General features: G+C 42.4%; 1 protein-coding gene across 1 annotated transcript in view; it reads right to left on the bottom strand.

Moving 5' to 3' along the window:
* CSMD2 (CUB and Sushi multiple domains 2) overlaps positions 1-24992 on the bottom strand; it is a 701191-nt gene that overhangs the window by 586966 nt on the left and 89233 nt on the right. Inside the window, 1 exon segment of the mRNA XM_075604612.1 lies at positions 4578-4794. Within this exon segment, the coding sequence (XP_075460727.1) occupies positions 4578-4794 (217 nt within the window).

Here is a 24992-nt window from a genome sequence, read left to right as displayed (position 1 = left end):
ACATATACATCATATGTACTGTATATAGTAGAAGGATATCTGTGAAGTAAGTCACTCCTCTATATAGTTACCTACCCTGATGCCACTGTGTCAGGCCTGCATGCCCGCAGACCTGGCTAGACCCCAGTACCGAGGTGGGAACGGTATGATACCACACACCCACAGCAGTGGGAGCAAGCCCGGAGTGTGGTATAGCTTTGCTGGGCCTGTAGAAAGAGCTGTTAGCATATACTTGCAACGCTGGGGATTCTCCGAGAGAATAGTCGTGTCCGTGTGCCAGATCCAGGAGTCCAGAGGTAACGTAGTAGAAGGCGTAGCAGTGTTCACAGGGATACCAGATAGCAGAGTAGTCCAGGACGAGCGCAGGGGTCAAAACCAGGGAGATCCAATAAATCACAGGAGCAGGATACAGGGAGTACACGGAGAGAGCAAAGGATAGGTCAAGTACACACAGGGAAACAGGAACTATGCAGAGCGGGGAAGAAGTGGACAGACAGGGATTATAAAGGAGGAGTTACCAATGGGAGAGAGGGGAGGAGTAGAGTGAGAAGTGGGAGAAGACAAGGATAGGACAGGAAGAGAAGAGGGGGAGAGAGGTACAGGGAATCTCCTGAGTCGTCACACACGGATGTGGAAGTATGTGCATCAATTTAAAAATAGATCCAGCACTCTTGGGACTTTCATTCATGAAATATTTAATGTGGTAATCGACATTTCGGTCACCTTCCGTCTTGACAAAGGTCCCAATAGGGACTGAAACCATCAATCACCACATTAAATATTTCCTGAATGAAAGTCCCAAGAGTGCTAGATCTATTTTTGTCGTGTGTGCATGTGTGTACAGTATGTGTGTGTGTGTGTGTGTGTCTATACACACACATACACACGTAGCACGTGATATTGTTCTCCCAGACAATAATACAGAATATCACAGAGTCTACATGGGATGTAATAGCAGAGTTAGTGCTGAATGTCACAACACATACCACCATAAGAGAGCAATACAGATACAGTACATACATACAATATGGAAGCAAAGTACTTCATAGCTCCAAGATTCATTATCAGAACATATCAACAAGTAACCATCAGAAATCTCATTATGTGGTAGGACCCATTGCTTGAGGCAAGTTCCTTGGTAATCTTGTGCTATGAGCAGTGATTGGAAGAGGAGCAGGCACCAGGCAGCATGGAGATGTAATATACTGTAAATGCAAACAATTGTTCATACCCACATAACAGTCCTAATGACTGCACTGGACATTACTTGATCATAGCCTCAGTTTGAACCAGAATACACAGCTTTCAAACGAACAAACAAGGGGCATACTTTGTATGCAGTGCAAGCACATGAACAAGGCACTACTTAAGGGGTGGGCAACTCCAGTCCTCAAGGGTCACCAACAGGGCGGTTTTCAGGATATCTCTGCTTCAGCACAGGTGGCTCAGTCACCTGTGCTGAAGAAGGGATATATGGCATATTCAGAAGTTGCGGAATGAAATGTGAGAAAAACAACCCTATTCTCGATTGCAAACCACTTCTCCTAAACCATGTCTAAAGAAAAAGTGACAAACCGCACGGTTTAGCACCCAAAACGCCCGGACTGTATGTGCTTTAGAACTGGAATAACCTGAGATGATGCTAACTCCATCCCCAGTCTGACTTATGTGTTTTGCTCTCTCAGCCAAACCCATATTTCAGGTTCTCCATGTAAGGCCGCGATTATAGTGGCCACGTGCGTGCGCGCGACATTGTGCACCGCGAGTACAAATGTGTGCTCCTCAACGAGGCCGCCCATAGTGCGCGCAAGCACTGAGGAACGACCGTGTGGGCGATTTTTGAAAATACAATTGAATTTGTTTTTACCGAGCGAGCGGTTCAGCCAACGAGGGCGAACCAGCCTGGTGACGCGTCAGCCACGCCTCCAGCCTCAGTGCATGTTTCGTGCGCGTGATGTCATGTGCACTGTTGCACGCACGAGCAAACTGCAACTATAACTTCGGCCTAACTCGCAATACCAAACTCACCACTCTACATGATGCTAAATAATGCGAGTTTGTAGACGTGGTTTGCATAACGGAGCTACGAGAATTGCATTTGTGGGCAAAAAATGAGAATCGGGCGCTTTTTTGACAAACCGATCGGCTTGTCAGAGCCGGAGTGAATCCGCTTCTAGAAAAGCCATTTAGACATGGATTGGACATGCGATAAGGGCTTACAGCATAGCAAAGCTTGCCAATCCGCTTCTAAAGGGCATTTTAGAAGCGGTTTGTCACACTTCGGAGCTACCAGAATAGGCCCCAAAGACGGAAGATTATTATTAACATTTGGCCCTGGTTGTCTTCCTTTTCATTTCCAAAATCTAGATCTGCAACATTATTAAACCCAGCTGAAACGGCTTCTACACTTTCCAACAGAGTAGTCAAATGTGGTAGTGCTTGTTACGGGTAACACACGGCCATCCCATTTTTTACAGAGATATGCGTGTGTAATCTGGCACAATAAAATGACCTTCAAAAGAGGAAAAGAACGTAATTGCTGTTCACATGTTAACTATTTAGTCGATGAATAGTGATTAATAGGGGAGGCTGCCTTTTCTCTCTGCAAGGTTTTTTCCCCTCACTCACTCCCCGAGTTTATTTTGGGAGTCTGTCTTGATAAATGACACATAGTCATAGATCTTGTGGACGAGTGCTTAGATGATGAATGGAGCGCATTTGGAAAGCAGACTGAGGGGGGTGGGGGGGTGGGGTGAGGGGGGCGAGAATATATACAATTGATAGCCTGGGATGAAAAGACCTGCATTTGGCACCAGCTTCAAAGTTTAATGAGGGACAGTTGCAGTGAAAATAGGTGCAGGGCAAAGAAAAGAAGCTCCGATTCATAGGCAAAGAGACTGGGAATTGTATTTTAAAACAGCTTGGTGACAAGAGGCTGGATATTGCCAACAATGGCATAAGGCAATGGAAAAGCTCATTTAATGGTTGCTGTGAGGTTGCATGCTGAAGCACTGAGGATAGAGGCGTCAGAGAACACCCAGCATGCTCAGCACTGAGGATAGAGGCGTCATAGAACACCCAGCATGCTCAGCACTGAGGATAGAGGCGTCAGAGAACACCCAGCATGCTCAGCACTGCCGGAGTATGTGAATAGTAACTCATGTAGGGTCATATTCAGGTGAGTGGATCACAAGGTGCCTTAGTTCTCAGTAAATATGGCTCTGAAACGACCATGTATTAACAGTAAAAAGTACTATCCCTTCTTACTACTCTGTTGGTACTGTAATTGAAAAAAAAGTTCCAACCAGGTTCACATAGTTTTCAAAAAAATTAAAAAAAGAAAGACTCCCAAGGCCAAATGAGAAACAAATCTTCCATCTCTGACGCCGTCTCTTCAGTGCAGGACAAGAGTGCAAAAAACCCCATTGTTCGGGAGTTGACGAAGCAAGTTTTAGTTTGAGTGGGATAAAACCTTCCCTTGCAGATAAAAATATTGCAGTGTATAATGATGATCTCCCAGTGTTTTAGTGCTGTGTTTTGTCACCCTCCTGCATTTAATATTGTGGGCTCATAAAAGCAGTATGCGTGCTGGCTCAGTATAAAAAGTAACACGTCACCCATGGATGCGAAACCAAGGTCACGTTTTATTATCATTTTATTTAAATTAATATTGAAATGATCAAGTGAAGCTGTGGTCACGACATGAGTAAAGCAGACTCTACTTAAAGTTAATGGGACTTTAGATTAATAATATTAATTTAATTTGAAAAATTAGCATTTTTTTATCCGATGTTGGAGGTCTATTATCCTGCTTTGTGTAGTTCTATGTTCAAGTAGCCATGCTGGACCTGGAGAAGTGTAGATTGGTTGAAGGTTGTGGTATCTTTTAAGGAATCAACATTAGGGTTCTTCATAGTAGAAATGATATTTTCTATGGATTTTAAAACCACTTGAAGAAGAAACCTTTGTGGTTTTGAATGCTCTGTTCACTATTATTTAATCTATGAAGAATTCTAATGTTGGTTTGCTTAAAGGTATCACAGCTTACAATGAAAATACGCAGTAATACAAATAATACATTTTTCCATCAATTTAAATCCAAAATAGTCTTAAAAACTGGTACAGTATGTTCAAATCAAAGATGTCTATGTCCCAACAACAAAATATGACCTACAGTACTGTATATTAATGCTCACTGAGGTATCTTCATGCTGTGTCTTTTTAAACCAAGGCAACTATTTTGCCCCTTGTGCATTAGCTCATGATCTATTTTAGGGAGTGTCAATAGCAAGAGTTATGCAATGCACATATTATAATCGGCTCTCTGGTCAAACATCTGCACCAAATGTAAGAATGCCAGCTTCTTACAATGGACACAGCCACAAACAGAATATTTTTTATTTATTTTTGACAATTTCTATATATATCAAAGCCCACTTTTCTTTGCATTGTCAGACAGATGCCCATGTTAATTCAACTATATACTGCTTTTTGCACATATCTGCCTTTTTAACACCCCAGTATTGTAGAGCAGTTACTTCTCACTCAAAGGGCAGACAAAACATATAACACTGTACCTTGTACGCAGATTACCAGGTAAAGGCAGGCCATCATAAACAGATAGCACATCAAAGTCTTCTTCTAAGGCAAATGACTGGAACACCAGCTGTATTCGGTTCTGTTCTTCCGCATTAATTGTCCACGTGCAATTGGCATAATTTGGGTATCCGTAGGGGAATCCCGGGCTCTCTACAGTTCCATTTGGTTCTTGCATCGTAAAACTGCAATTGTGACCTGGTGAGAGGGAATAAATAAACAAATCCTTGAGCACAACAAAAACACATTGGGGGAGCATAAAAACAATGGTCTCTTGTAAATACAGAGAGGCGTCACTTGTGAAACCTTAGGAGTGAAGCTTTGTGGTTTTAAAGTTCTAGTAGTTGTATTGGTCCTTGAAGTGTAAATCCATTATAGGTTTTGATACGAACATGAGATTTCTTCATAGATGAAATTGCATTGTACAGAGCTTTCCAAACTTCACAGGTGTCTTCAAGTGTACGGCCAAGTTTAGAAAGAACCGTACGCTATAATTTCATCGGTGAGAAAATTAAGCTTTGCAGTACATCATGCGATCCTCTACACAAGCAAGGGGGGAGGAAATATGTATTTTTGTAAGAGTACAGTAAGTTCACCTTGATAAAGGACCTACCCGTCCGAAACGCGTAGGAGGTTGTTTGTTACTCCCCCTGGGGTGAAGTTTTTTATCAGATTTGTTCTGAAATAAATGGATTTTATTTTTTCACCACCTGACTCCCTGGCAGTGCGCCTTTTGCCTCTTTGTTCTACGTGTATCTGGATTACCTCCATGGCTGGCATGCCACAGTGGACCCCTAGAGACAGCAGAAGTGGGTAAGGATTATATATCTTTATGTTTGACCATTATAGTTGAGTACTCTAACTTAGACTGTATTAGCTATCATGAGGATATAAGTCTACATATTGTTATGAGTGACTCACAGGCCATTTCATTTAAACCTACACTGCTATATTGGGGTCCATGAAGATTTGTATTTGATGATTTGGTTGTCATAGGATTGGAGCACCCCTTGACTCTCTATTCCAGTAAGTTCATCAGCCTCAAATCATAAAGTGCACATTCCCAGCCTTCCAACTATGGACAATTAAAGAACCTTGCATTTCTCCATGTCTAGTGGTGGAGCTCATATGCTCTGTTATAACCAGAAGCTATGTAAGGAGACTCGTGCCTTCCCACCTGGAATTTGTACTATCAGTGCAAAGAAGAATATAGAAGAGCACAAACATATTCCCCATTAGGTATATTCTCTGTTACATGAAGATCCCAAAATGCATATAATGTATGCAGCAATGTTCAATCAAAGGCTATTCACACCCACTGCAACACCTTTATACCTGTTTATATTTCAGCATTCCTAAAGAATACTGCTATCTCCCAGGAGGTAACAACTCTGTTTCTTCAGCAACCACCCTCTGACCATTACCACACAAAGCCAACATGCTGCCCCTTTCCCCCATCTTCATACCCGTGTCTAGTTTTTTTCTCTCCATTCCTGTATTTCACCTGGCTATTTGTTTCCATGTTCCAATTTTTCTCTCTCACTCTCCTCCTTTGTCCCTTTCATTGCCCACTAATCCTTTTTCTCTTCCTGACATGTACCTCTCTCTTTCTATCTCAGACAGAGCAGTCCCAGTCAAAGGGTATGTTGCTTCATGTTGCAGGAAGCTGCCACATATCCCTTATTATTAAGAGCACAGAGAACCTTCTTAATACCTGGGGTTTGCTTCAGCACCTTGAAAAAGGAAAGCAGATTGTACAAGTGGAGGGACCAATTGTCTCCCTCTGCTGTCCCACATGCATCTTTATGCATCTCAGACTCTAAGCAAGAAAGATATGTACTGTAAGTATAAAAGGATCCCAGTCAGCTGTCTGTGGCTCTTTATACCTTTTGCTTTGTAATGTTCTTGCAATGCACTGAAGTTTCTAACTACAACGATTGAGTGAAATCCACACAGGAAAAGTATCAAGTGTCCTATGGCAGAAGAGCAGAAATATGATCATTCAAAACTCAAACCAGGGATCTTCTCTAGTAACATCTAACAGGAAGAGTCCCTAAAACAAGGTGCAGGGGGGAAGCATATCTCAGAGAGTGCTAGAACAAGAGGTCAAGCTCTGAAGTGGGACGGTGGGAGGCTCAGGATAAATGTGAGGAAGGACTTCTTCACAGAAACGTTGCTGGATTCAGGGGATGAGAAATACTGTATAAAAGAAAGCCGAGGATCAAACAAGGTCCGAGGTGATACAACGGATGGGCAGACAAGGTGGGCCAAATAGGTCTCCTCTGCTATCAAATTCTATGTAAAATTATTCAGGCAGCTTTTCCTTCTCCATATCCCTGCTATAATAATACGTTTTAAGCTGAACCAAAAACATTTCTGATTTCATCTGCCACCCTCCGCAGAGGAAGCATCAGGTGGAAAATGAATTTTCTCCAGCGGAATATGTTTCCTGTGCAGATTGTTAAACATGCAAACTCAAGACACACGACAGACAATATGCACTAATTCCCTAGCAGTCTCATCACTCTCTCTTTAATCACCAAGCCTAATTCCTCAACGCCTGCAGAGAATTGCAGCTTATTATAAACCTGATCAAAAGTTCCATTTATCAACTTGTGTTGGTTTGGATTTCCACTGTCTGGAGGTGCAATCCAACTGCAACACATCAGATCTGCTGAATATAAGCCTTGTTAGAAAACTCCACACACCTCTTTTCTGTTACTGATTTCTCTCCTCTCTCCTGAACGTTTCCTAACGTTTTCTTTTTTTTAATTTTTTACACATTCTGATGATTAATTTAAAAGAATGAGCAGATTGTCTCATAGGAAATCTTATTGCACTCTAGTTTATTACTATGTGTATTCATGTGAATTGATGATAAGGGGGAACTAGTACAGATGTAGCAGGGGTTATTGCACTTGCTGGCGCGTTATAGTCAGATATTCTGTAAGATTCTGCGTTATCCCTGCCATTGAATTGTATGGAAAATCAGTGATATTTAAGTAATAATCCCCGAAGAACTGGGCATTACTGACCAATAATGCCCTGGCTAGAAGAGTTGTAGCCCTGAGGCTAAGCCGGGGGAATTTAACCCAGCCAGGGCATTACTGAAGGGATTATTACTATTATAGGCTTTTTTTTTTTAATTCTAAAAAAAAAAAAAGAAGACATTTTTGTAGTCATATTGATTCTTTATCAGCAGAATTGTCTACATTCTTTTGCTTTTACTGAATTGTTTATTAAAATGAAACTGTACATACACACATATGCACACACCCTGCAGCCCCCCCCTCTATACACACACACACAAACACACACACACACACTCAGCAAACCCCCTCAATATACACAAACACTCTGCAACCCCCCTCTATATACACAAACACTCTGCAGCCCTCCCTGTACACCCACAAAACACAATCTGAGCCCTCTTCCACCCTCTACACTAACAAAACACACACTGAAGACACACACAGCAGCCCCCTCTACACCCACAAACACACACTGCAGCCCCCTGTAAACCCACAAAACTGCAGGCACACGTACACCCCAAAACACACTCTGTAGCCCTCCTCCACCTTCAAAACACACACTGAAGACACACACTGCAGCCCCCCCCCCTCTACACCCACAAAACACACACCAACAAAACAGACTCTGCTGCCCCCTTCTACACCCACAAAACACTCTGCAGACACACAAACCTTTCTCCTCAGTGTTCTCCTGTGCGGAGCGCTCTGCAGGCAGGGTGAGGGAGGAGGCAGTGCCGTGGTGCTGCCTCCTGTCCAATCAGCTCCACTGACTGAGCTACTTTCACTCTGTGTGGATGAGAACTGAAAGCTGATTGGCTGAAAAAATTGCCAGGGTGCCAAAAATTCCAGGCCATTACTGAATAAATAATGTAATAATGTCCGGAATTCTGACCAATCAGAGAGCAGGGATTTCAATAATGCCCGGAATTTTACAGCTTTGGCCTATAATTAAGTAATAATCCCTGAAGAACAGGGAACTGGCCAATAATGCCCTGGCTGGAAGAGTTGAAGGCCCGAGGCAAAGCCAAGGCACTTTAACCAGAGCATTATTGGCCAGTAATAAGTAATGTGACATCACATGACCTGCGACGCCATTTGACGCCGGTTTCTAAGCCAGTGGAGCGCGAACACTGGGGCTCCCAGGCAGGGGGGCGCACTCCAAAAACTTTGCGCACCCCCTGTTATAACATACACAATCACATGCCAATATAATGACTGTACTAGAGCTTATTAGCAGAGGGTTACAGTCGTGCTATTTTAGGATAACACTGCGTTATTTTAAAATACAAGTAAAATGACATTATGCAAGTGTTGCTGTTACCCCCAGTCAGACCCTGAAATAGGTATTTTCCTGAAGCCAACGAACAATGTCAGCGTCTGGATGGGAGTAACCCCAAGACTTACATACATCAACACTGGTCTGGATGGGGGAAATGCAAGGTTTAGCTATGACTTAATTAATATACCGTTATTTCCCTGTATAAATCTTTACAGATCTTAGTGAATAGAGGATGATACAGTATTTGCATTTACTGTAATTCACATGTCAATGTTCCGAACGGCCGTTATAATTAACGCTATGCTCGTTACGTAAGAAAACCTGGCTTAATGGTACAGTACGTTATTAACTTTAATAAATACAGCATTACAATTAAGGTTATGTTAATTTAGGCTAATGTTATGTTAAGTAGCCTAACGGAGCTTAGTGAATCTGAACCAATGTGCCTCACTGTGTCTGAGCTCTGCACTTTCTTCATGTTTTAACTTCATTTTTTAAGTATGTTTCTAAAGTTGCCTCAAAAGATTAAAAGGCTTATTTTGTATCAGCCAAAGCGGCCGATCAACTTCAATGGGGCTTTTCAGCTAACAAAGGCCTGAACTGCCACTTCTGTGGATATACTGTAGAATTGCTCCTAAATCTTTTCTCTATAAAACTATACAGTTCATAGATCTGAATAAACACACACATATATATATATATATATATATATATATATATATATATATATAAAAAGAACAAGAAAACTGTGAGCGCACACTCCTATGATGTAAATATTATATATGTATATTAAAATTTAATGGTACACAATGATAAGACAGATCAAAAGTGGAAATATGATCTTAAATTTAAAAAAACATAGACAATAATGCATAAAAGATAAAATAAATGACGGAACTAGCTGCAGCAGTTATGGGGTTAAACCTGAGATAAGATCAGTCTGTATAAAGTCCTGCAAAGTAATATGCCATGCAAATCCTCCTTGGACAAGTAGGTGAAAAAACTATGAACTCCAATCCAAGCAAATGTAAAATCAGTTCCAGTATGGTAATGGAAAAAACACGCTCACACGACAGTAAGCCCAGATGTAATGCTGATCAGTTGGATGCGCTAATAGCGCGCCTGTCAGCTGGACGCTGTATATCAGTGAGCAGATAGACCCAAGGTATTTTCAATGCTGAGAGGAGTACCTTATCGGTCGGCGTCGGGACCCGCTGATATCAAAGGGAACACCTCCATGGTTCTATCTGCAAACTCTGATATACATGAGTATATCACTCCATAGAGACAACACAACTATGGGGGGTTCCCCAGATAATACTTTGCTGTATGATAGAGAATCCAAAAGCTGAAAAAGCCACAAAGTTGTGCAGTTTTTCCTCCAGCATCAAACGGTGTGTGGCTGGAAGTGGGTGACGTCCACGCTAACAACAGCTGAAATAGAGCAATCCAACGGATGCTGGAAGTGTGGATCAGACACTCCGTGGAAACGTCACAAATGAAGGGATAAGCTCAAAGTGTTCAGCCATAATGTAGTGGTTGAGTAAGCAATTACCTCCAGAGCTGAGTGTCTGTTGGCTCCCTGCCAGCAGCATGTGTAGCAGTTAGAAATGTCCAAGCCTCAAGGTAGCTATGGTTCCTGTCAGGAAATTGAGTCAAGCAAACCTTGACAAGCTGATAGGCAGGGCCGCCGACAGGGGGGGGAGAGCCGGGACAATGATCCCGGGCCCGGAGGCTTCAGGGGGCCCAGCCAGCCGGTGCTGGCAGTTGGGCACGGCCTCTGGCCTGGCAGCCAGACCAATATCCGTGTCTGGCTGTGGGCCCAAGCTCCCTCCACATGTGGCAGACCTGTCCCCTGCTGTGGTCAGCCTCCCGTGTAGGGCTCATACCCGTGTAAGCCCCACCCCATGTAGGACCTGCCCCCACATGTAGGCACTGCCCCTCCCATGTATCACCACCCACGTGTCAGAAGTTGGGAGTGCTTATTGGCACGGTACTAGAGGCCTCCAGGTAAGGAGAGAGAAAGAGAGAGGGTGTACAGTCTGGATGGGAGAAAAACCTGACCTGCTGAAGCCTCCTATTTTACCATGGAAGATAGCACTGGAAAGCACGAGCAGCTTCACCTCCCCCCCCCCCCCCCCCCCCACCATCCCTATATAAAACCAGTGCGAGCCAAATGGGAAGCCTAGTACTGTTGCTATTGGATTTTCTTGTGACCACTAGTCATTTCCATTTTAATATTGCCCTTATTTTTCTCAATTGCACAATGGTCCCTATTCAATATGCAGTGGAGCCATCTCTTCTTTGTCAAGGAAGTTTAAAATCTTAATCATTAGAATGGCACTTGAAACTTTAAGCAGCAATCCCCAGACCTGTCAATTGTCACTGATTTTACGCGAGTCTCGCTGGTTTCTGATATAAATGCTCCCACAAGCATCAATTAATTCTCACTGATAAAAATCACAGATTTCACATACAAAATAAAAAAATGTTTAACCAATAGACATTTCGGAAACCCCCATACACAATTTTCTTGAATGTGTTTCTTGTGTGTGTGATGTTGAGGGTGGGATGTTGTGTGTGTGTGTGTTGGGTTATTGTGTGTGGGCGGGAGGGGGAGTATTGTGTGTGGGGTGTGAAAGGGTGGTATTATGTGTGGGGGAGGGGGAATTACGTGTGTGGGGATGTGTGTGGAGGGAAAGAGGGGTATTATGTGTGTGTGTGAGGGGGAAGGGGGCTATTATGTGTGTGGGGGGGAAGGGGGTATTGCGTGTTTGTGGGGGTATTGTGTGGGTAGGTGGGGGGTATTGTGTGTGTATGGGTGGAGGGGAGGTGTGTGTATGGAGGGGGTATTGTGTGTGTGTCTGTGTGTGTGGAGGGGGTATTATGTTTGTGTGTTTGTGTATGTGAAGGGGGTATTGTGTGTGTGTGTGTGTGTGGGGGGGGGTGTATTGTGTGCGTGTGTGGGGGTATTAGGTGTATGTGTGTGAGGGAGGGTATTGGATGTGTGTGTGTTGGGGGAGGGTATTGTGTGTGTGTGGGGAGCGATAGTATTGTGTGTGTGTGGGGGGGGGTATTGTGTGTGTTGGAGGGGGTAAAGAGGTGGATGTGTGGGGGATTACAGAAAGATGAGGGTGTGGGTGTGTGAGAGATAGAGGGGGGGTTCTCGCAAGGCTGCAGACACTGGCAGTTGGAGGGGTGTGGAGGGGCCAAGTGGGAACTGTAGTTCCTGACCCCGGGAAAGCTGTCTGCGGCCCTGCTGATAGGTAACAGAGTGTCATAAGTTGTAGATGGTATGTGTGGCATACACCCCCTTTCCTCCCCCTCTTGTCCCCACCTTATCCCCCTCTCCTCTCCCCCTTTTTCCCCTCCTCTTTTAAGAGGTAATTGATCTTATACATCCTTTACAAGTTGGGTCTTCATCCATTACTATTTTTGTCGATTGATAAACCAAGGAATCCACGAGGGATGTATGACATTTATCATTCATTTCCTCTTTGTCATACTGTATGAAGAGTTCACTCTTTATAGTATAGGCCCTCTCCCTGTAAGTTTTATGTACTGTAGGCACGTTAAGGGTATAGAGTAAAGGGGGCACATCTATATTTATATGTATGTATCATTATTTATAATTAAAGGTTTTGGCACAGCATAATTTTCATTGTATTTTTTAATGGTTTAGGATTTATTTTCATTATGTTATTTTTATTATTATTATTGTTATTATTATTGTTTGGCTGTATCAATTGTCTAATCTTTTTTTCTTTTCTCTTTAGTTTGAGTTATCGAGTTACTGTAGGTTTATTTTAAAAGCTGTTTATTTCTATATATATATTACACGGTATGTTATATTCTTTCAATATTATTATATAAAATTGATTTTTTTTAATCCTGAAGATGTCCTGTGGTGTAATAGGAGGCATCTGGCTTCATATACCATCTTATTTTCAGCATTTGTTGTTCTTGGTTCATCACAGTTTTGTATTTGGAGCTGGGGGAGGGATTCGATGTGTTCTATTGATGCATAGATGATCTCTGTAGGGAATGCATATCATTGCTAGCTTCCTCTCCGGTGGTTGAGGAGGTTGTTGTACCCTGGGCTGGATTGCCCTGACAACCCATGTATTTCCGCATTCGGGTCCCTTGCGCGATGCGTCTGACGTCGGGCGTGCGTCGTCATGGTGGACCGGGAACACCAGAGGGCATTTAAAATCCACATTCAGGTTGGTTTGCTACTTCTTGATAAAGTACCATTGGGTGTGAAATGCGTAGGAGTGCCTTTGGTGTCTCCTGTTTATCTATGACTGAAGAATAAAGAGATTTTTTTATACACAATTTTGGTGATCCTGACTCCCATGGCTGTGCGCTGCTTCCACCTTGCTTGCTACTATCCAATATGCAATGTCATTGTTTACTCAACCCCCTTAATTACGGTGGAACACTTTGATAATATTCCTCCATTTGGGATGTTTCTGATCCATACATCCAGTGTCCGTTGGATTGCTCTATTTCAGTTGTTGTGAGTGTGGAAGTCACCCACTTTCAGCCATGCGCCGTTTGATGCTGGACAAAAAACAACACAACTTTGTGGATTTTCAGCTTTTAGATTCCCTTTCATACAGCAGGGTATTATCTGGGGAACACCCCCCCCCTTCCACCCCCCATAATTGTGTTCACTCTATGGAGTGAGATACTCCTTTATATCAGAGTTTGCAACCGCTACATCCAGGTGTTTGCCTACTGGTTTCATTATTCATTTTAAATAGACATTTTATACAACCTTATGGCTGCTAAGAAACTTTCCTGCCTCACAGCTTGATTTCATGCAGAGGACTCAGAGTGTTAATGTTGTAATATTGCTATCCACCTCTCATTCACAATTGAGTATGTATACAGTACCTTGTCTCTGTTTTAACACTAATCAAATATATACTGTGCTATGGAGCATGCGCTTCTTATGTCTTTTCTTTTTAGCTAACCTGTGGCACCAATTGGTTCCACCTGAAGCTGCTACATACTGTATCCATTGATCTACAGCAGGGGTGCGCAATCTTTACCTGCTGCGCCCCCCTGCCTGCTTCCCTCCCCCCACCCCCTCCATTACCTTGTCTCCAGCAGCAAATGACTTTGCGTGAAACTGCGACGTCATTTGACGCGTCGTCAAAGACAAGGTAAGGATAGTTGCAGAGGCCTCACGCAATCCCCTGGCATTTAATTTAAATGCCTTGGGGAAGAGCGGGGGGGGGGGAAATGTAACCGCCGTGCCCTTCCCCCCCCCCCCCCCTGAAAAATCTTGCGTCCCCCCTGGGTATATTCCCCCCCCCCCTTGTATATGTGTATATATACAAAACAAAAATATAATAATATTATAATATTAAGTGTCAATTAATATGTGACTTAAAATTGATAACAAACTATTGAATATATTAAATGTGTATGAAGTGTAATGATATAGTGTAAATATTAAGTATAATAACAGTGAGATAACAAAACTACTATTTAAAATGCATACATAAAAATACAATTATTATTAAATACAAATATATATACATAGTTCACAGGCAAGTGACGGCTTCAGTCAGACCACGCCCTACGCGTTTCGTCACTTGCCTATGAACTCTGGTAGTGTTTGGAAGTGTGACGCTGGTTCCTGGTCTCCCGTGAGTTTGTTACCAGCACAAAGATTTCTGAGTTGCTGGTTCCCGGAGGGACTCTATACATTGAGCACTTATTTGGAAGAACTTCGCTTCCGACCATCCGGTACACGGAGGAGAGACACGGGAGGACGCCATTACCTCAAACCGGACAGTGTTGCTGGCACATGAGAGCCTATCTCATACCTGCTTATATTTTCAGTACTCTTGTGAGTGGGCATTTGCTTTGATTTTAAGTTCTATAAACTATTGTTATTACGTTAATGCACTAGGTGTGCGCTCCTGTTTTCTTTTCTTCTTTTTCACAGATATATTCAGAGAGTAGTGATCCCTTTGAAACGGGCTGCAAATACCTGGATGTCATTGCTTTTGGAACGGGACTTTGTTTTTTCAGAGGTTTTTTATCATAAAAAGGTTTTTTTAATCACTTTTAAAGATTTTTTTACAATTATACATTTTGAGTTGTTTAATGTATTGTTTTTATTTTTATTTTTTAGTATTGTGTTTATTTAAACAAAACACTATATGTACTACCTTATCTCCTTTGAGATCACATGTTTTAGCAGTTTTATTTGGCCATCGTCACACCACCCCACTAGACGCATTCACGGTAGGGTTAATTAGTTTTTCAATTTAATAGCTTATGGTCAGGTTATATTAGAGGCGCTACTTCATTGTTTTTTGTTTCTCTTGTCATATATATATAGAGTGATGCAGACTTTGTGTGTATATTTATATAAAGCTCAACCCCGTTATAGTGCGATGCGCTACAACGCGGCTCCCGAACTAAACGTGGCTCCCGATTTAAAAACAGCTCCGTTTTTTTTTTAAACATTCAATGCTTTATTGTTAACGGACACATACACACACCCCTACACCACGTGGGAGTTGAAAATTAATACATTTTATATAATACACATGCAGGAATCTAACTCAGGACATTTCATTTGCTAGACCAATTCCTTACCTGCTACACCACAGGATTGGTGTGATATCACAGACTCTATAAGAGGTAGAGAATTGGTAATAGCATATGAGTGGTCCTGGGTACGATATCATATAATTTATAAATTATAAAAGAAATAAAATATTAATTGATAAATTATACATTTTAATAAAAATAAAATAATTATTTTATTTTTATTATATAATATAATTATTTAATTTTAATTATAATGTATATTGCTATATTGTTATTGCCAATGGACACATACACACACCCCTATACCATAAGTGAGGTTATTAGGAATAGGGCTCAGATATAAAGTGAGGTTATTAGGAATAGGGCTCAATTGTACGAGAACACCCACCTTAAAACACACCTGCTTAAGGAAGCATATGAGTAGCTCGATGGCTGATAATTCACACCTCATACACTAACCTTGGCCCCTAACAGACGCACTTACCAGAACACCCTCCTACTGTCTCTGTACGTTTTTCCAACCAACCAATTAGATAGTAAGCTCTTCGGAGCAGGGACTCCTTTTCCTAAATGTTACTTTTAAGTTTGAAGCACTTCTTCCCTTTGTGTTATTTATATCTTACTGTGTATTATTTATATCTTATTATTTATATGATTGTAACTATTACTGCTGTGAAGCGCTATGTACATTAATGGCGCTGTACAAATAAAGATATACATACATACATATAACAAAGATAACACAGGGCATAATCTAGCAGAGGAAGAGCAAGAAGAAACCCCCAATGAGGTACCATGTACCTTACAGAAGAAGTGGCAAAGGCAATACAATCCATAAAGAATGGGAAATCTCCTGTAGAAGATGGAATTACAACTGAAATCTTAAAAGAAGCTGAGGAAGAAATAGAGAAAATCCTTGCAAAACTGTTTACATGCTGCTTGAAGCATGGAGCAATGGAATAATGGAGAAATGCCATAGTTATCCACATCCACAAGAAAGTAGACAAAGAAGACCTCAAGCACTACAAACCAATCAGCCTACTTCCATTTACTTACAAGATTTTTTTCGAAGATACTCACTAATCAGCTGCAACAGACCCTGGACATTGTCCAGCCTAGAGAACAAACAAGATTTCGCAGTGGATATAACACAATAGACCGCAACCAAGTCATATTTCCCGAAGTAATGAATACGATTTACTGCTCAGTTTAGGATTCAGAGATTACGAAAAAAAAGCATTTGATTCTGTCTACTTTCCACTATGCCTCAAGAGGAAAGTTTTCGACCAGTGTATTCATCCTGTGCTCACATATGGATGGGAAACTTGGACCCTAAATGAGATCATTCAGAAGCTTCAGACAATTCAAAGAAGTACAGTATGGAGAGACGTATGCTGGGTATTACCCAACAAGACAGGAAAAATAATCAATGGGTTCGGAACCAAACAAAAGTCTGTGAACTCATCATAAGGGTGAAGAAATTAAAATGGCATTGGACAAAAATGGTACTCGTCTGGATTGCAAGAGAGACTAAAAGATCAAGACGACGACCAAAAGTAAGACGACCCCTACTGCTTAAGAAAAAAAGATTCACACCTGTAAAATAGAGAAATTACAAACTTTATCTAAAGAGTAAAGCAACACACAATCAGTTTATTACAGCTTAAAATACTTAAGGACTCGGGTGGTTGCTCCCTCCCAGATATCAGAATGTTCAATTATATAGGGTTGTCTAGTATAGCAAGGGAATGGTTAACTAATATTAATTTTCTCAAGTTTCCTGAAGTGGAACGAGCCATAGCTGCTCTAACAGCGCTTGCACAATCTGAGGATTCAAATCTCCTGATGGAGGAGAGGAACAATATGTTGTTCACCGGCACGAGGAGAGCATGTAAGAAAATCCTTGGTCTCCTGGAAGAATTCAAAGCATTAACAAAAGATCTACTGTTAGGCCTGGGACCCGGTGCGCCCGGCGGCGCGGGCGGCCACACGCGAGTTCCCCACCAGCAGGGGAATCCTCCCGAGCCGGTCCCTGTCCCCCCTGGCTGCACGGCTTACTACACGCTGTGACGCGTCAGCCGCTACGGGATACAAGAGAATGGTGATCCCTAGCGTTGGCGCGTCACGTGGTGTGGCTGTGAGCCAATGGGGAGGGGAGGCTTCGGGATGAGGAGAGGCTTCGGGGAGAGGGGAGGAGTGTGGGGGGAAAGCAGCGTGAGTGCCTGTCTGTGTGTGTGTCTGAGTGCGTGCGTGCCTGTCTGTGTGTGTGTGTGTGTGTCTGTGTGTGTGTGTGTGTGTGTCTGCGTGTGTGTATGAGTGCCAGCCCGAGCCCGTGGAGGGGGGGAGAGTAGCGGGTCCCTCCGCTTAAGGCACACCCCCCCTCCAGCTCAAACCTCCCACTCCCGCCCACCTCCCGCTCCCTACAGACCGCATATCGCGGTCTGTGTCTGTCAGCGCCCCGCCTGTCTGCAGTGCGGGAGCGCTGACGGAGGGAGCGGGGCCTTAGCCTTAGAAGGTAATCAAAATTTTAAAGTGGAGAACGAATCTAAGATTTTAAGGGGATGGGAATCCTCTGGATTATGTGCAATATATCAACTATGTGATGAGGAAAGTAAATTGATCCTCACCTTCCAGGAAGCACAAATAAAGTGTCATCTTCCTCAACTTGTTTGCATATATGTGGATTAAACACTATTTGATCTCTCTCATAAAGGAACATCTTAACTCCTCTGATTCTGGGTGCATAGAAATTTACTTGAAATCTGTTCCTTCATTCAAATTCAAAATGACTCATTTATACAACTGTAAGACAGATTCACCCGACCTTACAGATTAGAATTTAATTTTGCAGTCTTCCAACAGATTAAGAAAAGCAACTCTGGCAGTACCCTGCGCAACGACAAACGTTTACATCAGACACATCTGGACCTATCCTTAATGCAAATTTGCTGTTGCCAATTGTATACATTGTTTATGTTATTGTGTAAGAATCAGATATTTGTGGGGGGAAAACAAGCCAATTTCTATGCAAATTGATATAAAGTTAATTTCAGATTGCTTGGGGCCTTCCTGGCAAGCCTAGTAGAACGTACAAATGGCCTAGGATAGGGGTGGCCAACTCCAGTCCTCAAGGGCCACCAAATGGCCAGGTTTTAAGGACATCCCTGCTTCAGCACAGGTGGCTCAATTAGTGGCTTAGTTGTTGACTGAGCCACTGATTGAGGGACCTGTGCTGAACCAGGGATATCCTTAAAACCTGGTCTGTTGGTGCCCCTTGAGGACTGGAGTTGGCCACATGTGGTCTAGGACAGGGGACGCATTAAGTTTTCTCGGGGGGACGTGGTGCTTTCAGAGGCCCCGCGCTCTTCCCCAAAGCATTTAAATGATATACCGGGGGAGCGCGCGAGGCCTCTCTATCTCACTTACCTCGTCTCCGGGGGGTTCTGGAGATGCGTCGCCATGGCAAATGATGCAGCGGGTCACATGATGTCACAGGAAATGCCGGAGAAGAGGTAAGGGGGGGGGGGGGGCGTGAGCAGGGGGGTAGAGCAGGTAGGGGAGCACAGACGAAAAGGTTTGCCCACCCCATGTCTAGGATATTTATTTATTTATTAAATATTTTACCAGGAAGTAATACATTGAGAGTTACCTCTCATTTTCAAGTATGTCCTGGGCACAGAGTAAAACAAATAATACATGGTTACAAGTACAGTTACATAAATGAGCAGTGTATACATTATATACAAGACATTGCGTGCACAGTTAAAGAAAATATATATTATGGGCGTATGAAACAGTTACAGACTAGATTAAAATGTGAGACAGCCTTAGATTTGAAAGAACTTAAACTGGTGGTTGATGTAAGAGTCTCTGGTAGGTTGTTACAGTTTTGGGGTGCACGGTAGGAGAAGGAGGAACGTCCAGATACTTTGTTGAGCCTTGGGACCATGAACAGTCTTTTGGAGTCTGATCTCAGGTGATAAGTGCTGCAAGTGGTAGGGGTGAGGAGCTTGTTCAGGTAGCTGGGTAGCTTTCCTATGAAGAATTTAAAGGCAAGACAGGAAAGGTGAACTTTGCGCCTAGACTCTAGTGATGACCAATCTAGTTCTTTGAGCATATTGCAGTGATGTGTGTTGTAGTTGCATTGGAGAACAAAACGACAAATTGAATTGTAGAGGGTGTCAAGTTTGCTAAGGTGGGTTTGAGGTGCCGAGCCATATACTATGTCTCCATAGTCAATAATTGGCATTAGCATCTGCTGTGCGATACGCTTTCTGACCAGGAGACTTAGGGAGGATTTGTTCCTGTAAAGTACCCCTAGTTTGGCATAGGTCTTGGTAGTCAGGGTATCAATGTGCATCCCGAATGTTAAGTGGGAGTCAAACCATAAGCCCAGGTATTTAAAACTAGTGACAGGGATTAGGGTGGTGTTAGCGTTGGTTCTAATCAGGAGCTCAGTCACTGGAAGCTATGCAGGATATGCAGTCTGCTCTCTGGCAGGATATTTGCGAGACTCCATAGAGCATACGATGAGGCCCGATTCACTTAGTTGAAAACTGTATAGCTAGTTTAGATAATGCTCATGGCGGCACACTCATAAGAACGGAGCGATGTGATAAACACAGCACCGTTCCCACAAAGGCAAAATAAATCTGATTGACGTTGAAGACATATTTGTTTTCTATCTTCTACCTCAGTTGCCATCTACCAGTAGGTTAGTTTAAATTTTGGATAAAGATATTCTTTTATCGTTTTTAGTCTCAATACATTATCTTTAATATACTTATTTCCTACATGAATCTATTCGTAAATGAAGAAGACATTGTTGTACAGAAGCATTCACCTTGCGAAGGAGGTAAACTTAATTTTGCAGAAAGTCGGTTATAGATCCTTACTACGCCAGTTTAATTAGGCTAATATTGAGATGGTTATAGACTGGCTATTCATGTGTATGTTGCAAACCTTTGCATCTCAGTGCGCTGTTTCTTTCCATTGTATGTGGAAATGTTACATAGCAACGTGGAGAAGAGAGGCTAGCACCTGTACACACGTTCAAATACGCACCCAGTGTGTGTATTGTTATGTTGTCATTCGTAGTGTTGCTGCTATGTTAAGCTTTCCATGTCAGACATAGATATCAATTTGAATCTGCTATATAATATCCATGAGCCTGGCTGCATGTGTGTCACTATAATTCCATCAAAAAGCGCCCTTTTCGTTTGACACAGTCATGTTCTCTGTCTAAAACAAATTGATATTTTTTTTGTCCGCACCTTTTGTTGCCGTTTTCTGCAGAGTATTTTCCCACACTCTTCCCTGAACTACAATGTATAAAGCGAAAGTGACACCCAAAAAAATTGCAACAAAGGGTAATGGATGGTTGTTGCATTCAGAAGAGCCTGCTCTGTTTGCATTGCTGAAGTAAGGTAGCTGCCTGAATTATTTACAGCAGTCTCACCGTGTACGCAAAATAGTGATTTCATGTACAGGGTGGGGGGAGTTATTCAATAACGCATGTCTGAAGTCTTTAACTGCCATAGGGGACAGCAATGCACTCCATCTGTTGAAAACCCATTTGGGGATCATTTATCTAATAATTCTAAGTGCAATATTGTGGCGAACATCCTCCCAACCCCCCAAAACATTCCAATAAACTATAAATCTAGTGCTGTTTTCCAGCAGAAAGAATTTTGTAAATACCTTAATTTGATTCATCTGAAGATGGTGTCTTAAAAGTCAAAGTACCTGGGCACTTTAAAATGGAGTCTGTAAGATAGCGAATTTATTTAAAGATGGGGTTGTTGACATTCAGAGCACTACATGACCAGGGTCTCAGCTACTGTATATGAAAGAGCTTCTAGTTCCCTACACTCCCACTCACTCAATTCAATCTGCCTCTGGGTAAGAGACCCGCGATATTGAGTCTCCAAACGCGTAGGATTGTGGCACAGCGCGGACACCGTACCTGAGGGAATCTGGTCGTGACGTCATCGGGAGTGGACGAGCAGACGACAAGTCGGAGGAGTCGGAGCCGCACGCCCACCAGTGAGACAAAACAACTGACTGACCCTGAAGCAGAAGCGCTTGTGATACTACCACTAAGGCTCAAGTCCTAGTTACATCTTGTAAGTAGGATTCCAATTATTTCACTCAACGGAGCCAAGTAGCTTTTTTAGCTGTAAACAGTACTTGTCCTGAATAGGGCTGAATCCTCGGTGCTATCATCTTGCATTTGTGCATCTGTATATTCATTATGTGCATTGTACTATTGTCATTTTAGCTGTTTGATACAGTTATTTTATATTCATTATATCTCATTTAGAGATTTATTACATTGATATTATTTAGCTATCTCTGTCAGTGTCCCTGACTATTAGCCAATCATATATCCCAAGGGTAATACACTACGGTGGTGTGTTCTGTGTTTCTCTTCTCTCCCATCCCTCTGAGGTATAACGATCCACAATTGTGACAAAAGAATCAAGATAATCTCCAAAGGAATTTATTTATTTCCACTATCCAAGCGCCAGAGAGGTCTGTTTCCACAGTGATCCAAACTGGGTGTTAGACAACTTGTCTGACTTTTCAAGGCAGTTTATTGGACTTCCACAATACGGGACTTATAAGGTTCACCGATTTAAATAAAACATTTTGTGGCACAAGCGGTTTTTTTTGCACTAATTTAACGTACATGGTCTCATTTATAACCTTAAATGTTCTCTTCTTTTTCCCTTTTGGTAACTGTGTAGTGCTCTGAGTCCTATTGGGAGAAAAGCTCTATATAAATAAAGTTATTCATTATTATTATTATAATCACAGTGCTTTCTAGTGATAAAAAAACCAAGGCATACTGTTACCCGAGAACATGTTTAATGACTCACATGTTCTATACTACAGGTGTAGTAGATGTCACTGCAGTCCCTTGTGGGCGCAATAACGCATAAGCCTCGTCCCTATTTCGTGCGTGGCTAATGCAGACACAATGGTGTCTACTCCAGATGGTGTGTTGTGTGTGTCTGGCTACAAGACGCCAACGGGAGCAATAATGGCTACTACATCTGTATATACTGTAGAGGGAAGAATATTAGTGATAAAATATGATGCTTTGGCGTGCTGTGCCATTATTGTAAAGCACGTTTCTTATATGTGACATAATGTACACAGTGAAGTAAATGTCACCTCTCATCCATCCATATAGTGACACTACAATAGTTGAAGGGGGAGTGAGGGGGGATATGAGACACACATGCAGAATATGCAGCCTGGCATATCGAGCAGAATACCTTGATATGTTTACACTAAGAGACGCAGGCAGACAAAGCCTTTCCTTGTACCAGTTTGGATATATATAGAACCATCATTAAATCTGCATAAAACATCTACATTTGTTCATTTGAATATGATTACAGAGGCAATTCCTAGTAGGGTCAAAGGGATCTAATGGCAGAGATGTTTTATGAATTAATGGGCATATTCAATAAGCTCTAAATGTGATCAGCCAAAATCACCCATGCAAGTCAATTGGCGTCCGACCAGCCTCATAATGTACAGTGAGTGAGCGAGAGAAAAAAATTCAGTTATCAACAGTAACTATTTTTACATTTCAATATTTGCATAGTAACCAATATAGCTAAACGTGTCTTTTTTCTTTGTTTCTAAAGTACTTATGATTCCATAATTAGTTACATTGTTAAGTGTGGCACAAAGCAAATCTGATATGAATTCATTCCATGGGCCCAGAAGCAAATACAACCCATTCTCTCCACACAGGAAACACATAACTAAAAGTTTCACTTGAAGGGTTGCTGAATCTCTCTAAGGGAATGTGATACATTGATAAATTGTTTCAAAAGAATAAAATATTGTCTACGAAACCAGACCTCTGCCTTCACATGCAACTGTGTGTAAACGCTGCACTATCACGAGTGTGTATTATGTTTGATACACTTACACAGCATTAACCCCTTGTGTCTCCAAAGACATACTCTGCACACCATGAGGGTCGGTACTCTCGGGCAGAGGTGCTCAACTCCAGTCATCAAGCCCCCTCCCCCCCCCCCCCCCCCCAACAGGTCAGGTTTTCTGGATATCCCAGCTTCAGCACAGGTGGCTCAGAGTTGCCACCTTGAGAAAGGGCATACTGCCCGAAACGCGTTGGTGGACCCCTACTGTGACTTAGGGGGGACATCTGGTCCACTTTTTATGGAATAAATATACTTTTTTTTGATGTTGCATGCCGTGAGCCTCCTTCTGTTCCCTTGGCAGTGCACTGCCTTATTTTCCTACTTGGCTCAGAGTTGAAGACTGAGCCTCTGATTGAGCCACCTGTGCTGATGCAGGGACTGTTTGAGGTACCTGTGCTGTAGCATGGCCACCCTCAAAACCTCACCTGTTGTGGGGGGGGCATGAGAACTAGAGTTGAGCTCCCCTGCTCTTGGGGTTCTATGACATACAGGGAACATTATGCTTCAAATGCTCATAGTCTAGGGTGAGATTGCGTTCAATGGAGCAGGCAACGTGATCGAGACGTATGCGGGAGCATCGTCCACTTACGTGGAAGGTTCCTGGGGGGTCCTGCCCTCAACCAAGTGACATCGCGACACCAAGCAATCAAGTGCCAGGAGACCGGTGGTATTCCGTCACTCAAAGGGTTAAACGCGTTGGGTCCATCTTTTGGTATACGTGTAACTTTTCTAGCATTAATGAATAACCCCCCAAGGAGCACAGCTGAGGAAGACAAGCTTGGGAAAGCTAAGCATGAAAATGAAAGACAGGTGCAATGCTGGATTTAATTGTCTCCATGGCAACTTAGAATCTAAGAAATGAGAACTAAGTTTGTGCAGGATTTATGGCTGTCTGTTTTCCAGATTGCTGAGCAAATATCATACATGACTCAGAAATTAGGAAACAAGGTGAGGGCGACGTTATTTTGTGCTGTAACAAAGCAGCGGCATTGCAGACAAATGCCTTCCATGTACTATCTGTTTGGAGAGCAAACCGAGCATAATGTAACCTTTTCAGCAATGGCGGGTCCCTGCAAGCAATGCGTTATAAGGCTCTCTAACGGGCAGCTTCCAGCAATAGGAGGTATATTTAGGGGCTTACGGATGTAATTATGTCAATATAATTATTATGGATGTGTATTATTTTACCCACTGTCACACGGTAACGTGTTTCTGCTTGCGCGATTTTAACCGCGATATCATGAGATTTGCAATTCAATAGAGCTGCAAATTGCAACATTGCATGATTTGTGTGTATGTATCAAAGTCTCTTGTATGCAACAGTGGGGCAAAACTAGAGTATTTTGCCCTGTGCCCGCCAGCTTGCAACTTAGGGAGTGTCAATAGGTGTATTTACAATGCACATATTATAGAATGAATTCACTCTATTAAAGGACCATTTCAACAATTAAGAAAAAAAAAAGTAAGAAGCAGGTTGTCAACGGAGCTAAGCCTTCCTTAATTTCAGCTCTAGGGACTCCCTGCTTCCTGATATACTTACCTCTG

Source organism: Ascaphus truei, chromosome 6, assembly GCF_040206685.1.
Source record: "Ascaphus truei isolate aAscTru1 chromosome 6, aAscTru1.hap1, whole genome shotgun sequence".
Lineage (NCBI taxonomy): Eukaryota > Metazoa > Chordata > Amphibia > Anura > Ascaphidae > Ascaphus > Ascaphus truei.
The sequence above is the reverse complement of the archived record's forward strand: the minus strand, read 5'-3'. Positions and strand labels throughout refer to the sequence as shown.